At 37.9% G+C, this 3,283-nt stretch overlaps 2 protein-coding genes across 2 annotated transcripts in view; one reads left to right on the top strand and one right to left on the bottom strand.

Annotated features, from left to right (window-relative positions):
- yellow-c (L-dopachrome tautomerase yellow-c) overlaps nt 1–3,272 on the top strand; it is a 28,313-nt gene extending 25,041 nt beyond the window's left edge. The window contains exons 2-3 of the mRNA XM_017629617.1: nt 1,246–1,651; nt 1,911–3,272. Of these exons, the coding sequence (XP_017485106.1) occupies nt 1,246–1,651; nt 1,911–2,612 (1,108 nt within the window). The 3' untranslated portion in view covers nt 2,613–3,272. The remainder of the gene's footprint in view (nt 1–1,245; nt 1,652–1,910) is intronic.
- The window catches only part of CIAPIN1 (cytokine induced apoptosis inhibitor 1), a 1,411-nt gene continuing 1,134 nt past the window's right edge, over nt 3,007–3,283 (bottom strand). Inside the window, exon 4 of the mRNA XM_017629618.1 lies at nt 3,007–3,283. This exon is cut by the window's right edge and continues 87 nt beyond it. Coding sequence (XP_017485107.1) covers nt 3,266–3,283 — 18 coding nt within the window. The 3' untranslated portion in view covers nt 3,007–3,265.

The raw sequence follows: 3,283 nt of genomic DNA, 5'->3' as shown, positions 1-3,283 counted from the left end.
GTCACTAATTTATTTACAAATTGGGTTTGAAATATGCCCTTTTTTATAAAATTCGGAAATTAGCATACATTTATCACTCTTAATTCTCCTTAAAGAAGCCACTTCACCAATACATTTTTGTATTCCCCTTCACTTTACACTTTACTCGATCAGTTATAACTTGCTTTACGACTTTAATATTAACCAATTAATAACGAGTCATTAAACAAAAACACCTTCAAAATCACGCGTCTGACTTTGGTTGCATATGCAAATTAAATGGCGGAGTTCGGTTGTCAAACTCCAAAATATGCAAAAGAATGAGAGACAAAAGAAGATAAAATATAACCCAGTGAGCATTAAAAATATACAAAGGTGTTCTCTGCAAAAGGTGGTCAGCTCCTTTATTTGGCAACACAGAAAGGAGAATTCTACTGCCTGAAGGTTATAATCCCCAAGTGCGGCCGAAGGCCGCCTACGCAGCAAGAAATTCAAAGCAAAAATACATTTGTTACAGAGAACATTTTTTTATATAAACTTGTTTTTTCTATTTTTAATTAACTTTTTTATTCTTTATTCAAAATCATAATTTCTTTTATTAAAAAATCCCACGGTTTCTGTTAGTTGGGTCATATTCCACTTCAAACTGCTCAGTTTGCCTAAGAAAATTTCGTTTTTCCCCCTTTTTCAAACGGTTCCCTAGGGGCCTGTGGGAGGAGCCCAAGGTGGGGATACGCCTTGTTAGAAAGCAGGGACCCTTTCCCCTTTCTAGTGGCGGTGGTTTGGGGGGCCCAGCGCCCTCCCCCTCCGCCCACCACCCCAAAAACGATGTGAGCGCTACTAAACATTTCCCGTTAACTTGTTTATACAAAATCGCCTGATAACCAAGGATAATTTCCTTTATTTACAAATCCCACGATTTCTGTTAGTTGGGTTATATTCCACTTCAAACTGCTCAATTTTAGGTTTAGGTGGCCATGCCCCTCCGCCTTCGCCCCCACCCCAAATACGGTGCGTCAATAACTACTACTAGTAACATTTCCCAAAGACACTGCAGCAAAACTTTAAATTCTTGATTTTGATAGTCACTATTGCAGGGATTCTGTAGTTAGTCATAATTTTTTAAATTGGTTAAATACATTTTAAACTTTTACATCTTACGCCTTAGATTCGCTTTCTTTTGCTAGAATAACAATATGAGCACATGCGTTTCTTTCCACAATGCTAGATAAGGCGCATATTAACTGCTTTTCCTTGATTTTCCAGATGGAAAGCCGGTGTCGCCGCCTCACTAAATTACATAGACCTTAACACAGCAGACAAATCTCCAAAATTGCGCCCGTACCCCAGTTGGGGTACAAATTCGCTACCCATCGACGTACAGCCACAAGCGGGTAAAACTCCAGCTGGTGGACGTTTGGATGCTGAGAAGGCGCAGTCAGCTGAAACTGAACTAAAAGATAATGCTACCATTATTTCTACTTTCCGCATACAAGTTGATGCCTGTGATCGTCTGTGGGTGTTGGATACTGGTCTTGCAGATATTTTGGGCAATCCGAAGCAAGTCACACCAAATGCTGTTGTAGTCTTTGACCTAAAAACTGACCAACTGGTACGTCGCTTCCCAATTCCCAAAGATCAAATGAAAGAGGATACTTTCATCGCCAATATTGTGAGTTAAAATATTCATAAAATACTAAAATTCGATTAAATTGTCTAATCTTTTGTTTTAAGGTGATTGATTCCGATCGCAATGAGTGCAATAATGCTTACGCCTACATCCCCGACTTAGGAGCTTACGGTCTCATAGTTTACTCATTCCGTGACAATCATTCATACNCGAAAGAGGATACTTTCATCGCCAATATTGTGAGTTAAAATATTCATAAAATACTAAAATTCGATTAAATTGTCTAATCTTTTGTTTTAAGGTAATTGATTCCGATCGCAATGAGTGCAATAATGCTTACGCCTACATCCCCGACTTAGGAGCTTACGGTCTCATAGTTTACTCATTCCGTGACAATCATTCATACCGTGTGAAACACAACTTCTTCCACTTCGATCCTCTGCAAGGTGATTTTAATGTTGGTGGCGTCAATTTTCAATGGACAGATGGCATATTCGGTCTTGCGGTTGGACCAACGAACCCTGACCACACGAAGGACATATATTTCCATGCTCTAGCCAGTACCAAGGAGTTCAAGGTGCCCAATCGGGTATTGCAAAATGAAACTCATGTAACAAGCCCTGCAGCTTATTACGATTTTAAATTTGTCGGCGATCGTGGCATGAATGGTCAATCAACCGCAGAGGTGTACGACAAAGAGACAGATGTTTTCTTCTATACTCAAGTAAATAAGGATGCTATTGCCTGTTGGAATGTGAATCGTCCATACGATTTGGAGTCTCAAGGTCTCATCGATTCTGACTCGCATACACTTGTGTTCCCCAATGATATTAAAATCGACAATGAAGGAACAGTATGGGTGCTATCGGACAGGATGCCTACATATTTGTATAAAGAATTAGATCCTGCTGCGGTCAACTATCGTATCTTGAGTGGAAACAATCGTGAGCTGATCAAGGGAACGCCATGCGAATTTCAAGAGCAATCAAAGCAGTACCTTTGAAAATATAATTAAGGCAAATTACTTTAATTTTATGTTTTGGTCAATGCTAATTTTATTTTTTTGTTGTTCTTCGTGTGCAAGGAAATGCACTTTATTAAGCAAATTATTACGTCATACATATATGTACATACATTTTTATATTGGGGGCCATCACGGAGTCCAATTTTTCGTGAAATCTACGACAATGTTATTACTGAATCCGAATTGCTACGAAGTATACACCACGTTCGTGGCTAGTCGGATTTAGTGATAACATTTTCGTAGATTTCGATGGATTCTGTGATAGCCCTGATTACGTTTACGGTTTTTTTAATAAAAATTTGTACACCCATTGTAATAGTTTGTAAAAATAATAACACAAATTTTTGTGAGTTAACTTTTCTGCTTTGCACTGAAAAAGATGATTTTTGTGAGTTAAACTTTAAAGTCTTGCGCTGAAAAATCGCCGCAATGCAAGCCGACGATGTGCAAGATATGATCTTGCAAGGTTGGGACACAATTTGACAAAAGCAGAGAATTATTTGTGGACTTTCATTCAATTTATAAACACATTCTTCATTTCTCAATACATGTTCATATAGATATCAGATATAATTTTACATAAGTATTACATTTCGGGCTACTTCTAAGTATAAATACAAATAAATTTCAGTTCAGCAAAAAAAAATATA

The sequence above is a fragment of the Rhagoletis zephyria genome, unplaced genomic scaffold (genome assembly GCF_001687245.7).
Source record: "Rhagoletis zephyria isolate East Lansing unplaced genomic scaffold, Rhagoletis_zephyria_1.1 Rzeph_scaffold_06946, whole genome shotgun sequence".
NCBI classification, from domain to species: domain Eukaryota; kingdom Metazoa; phylum Arthropoda; class Insecta; order Diptera; family Tephritidae; genus Rhagoletis; species Rhagoletis zephyria.
Note: the sequence above shows the minus strand (reverse complement) of the source record. Positions and strands in the feature narration are given on the sequence as shown.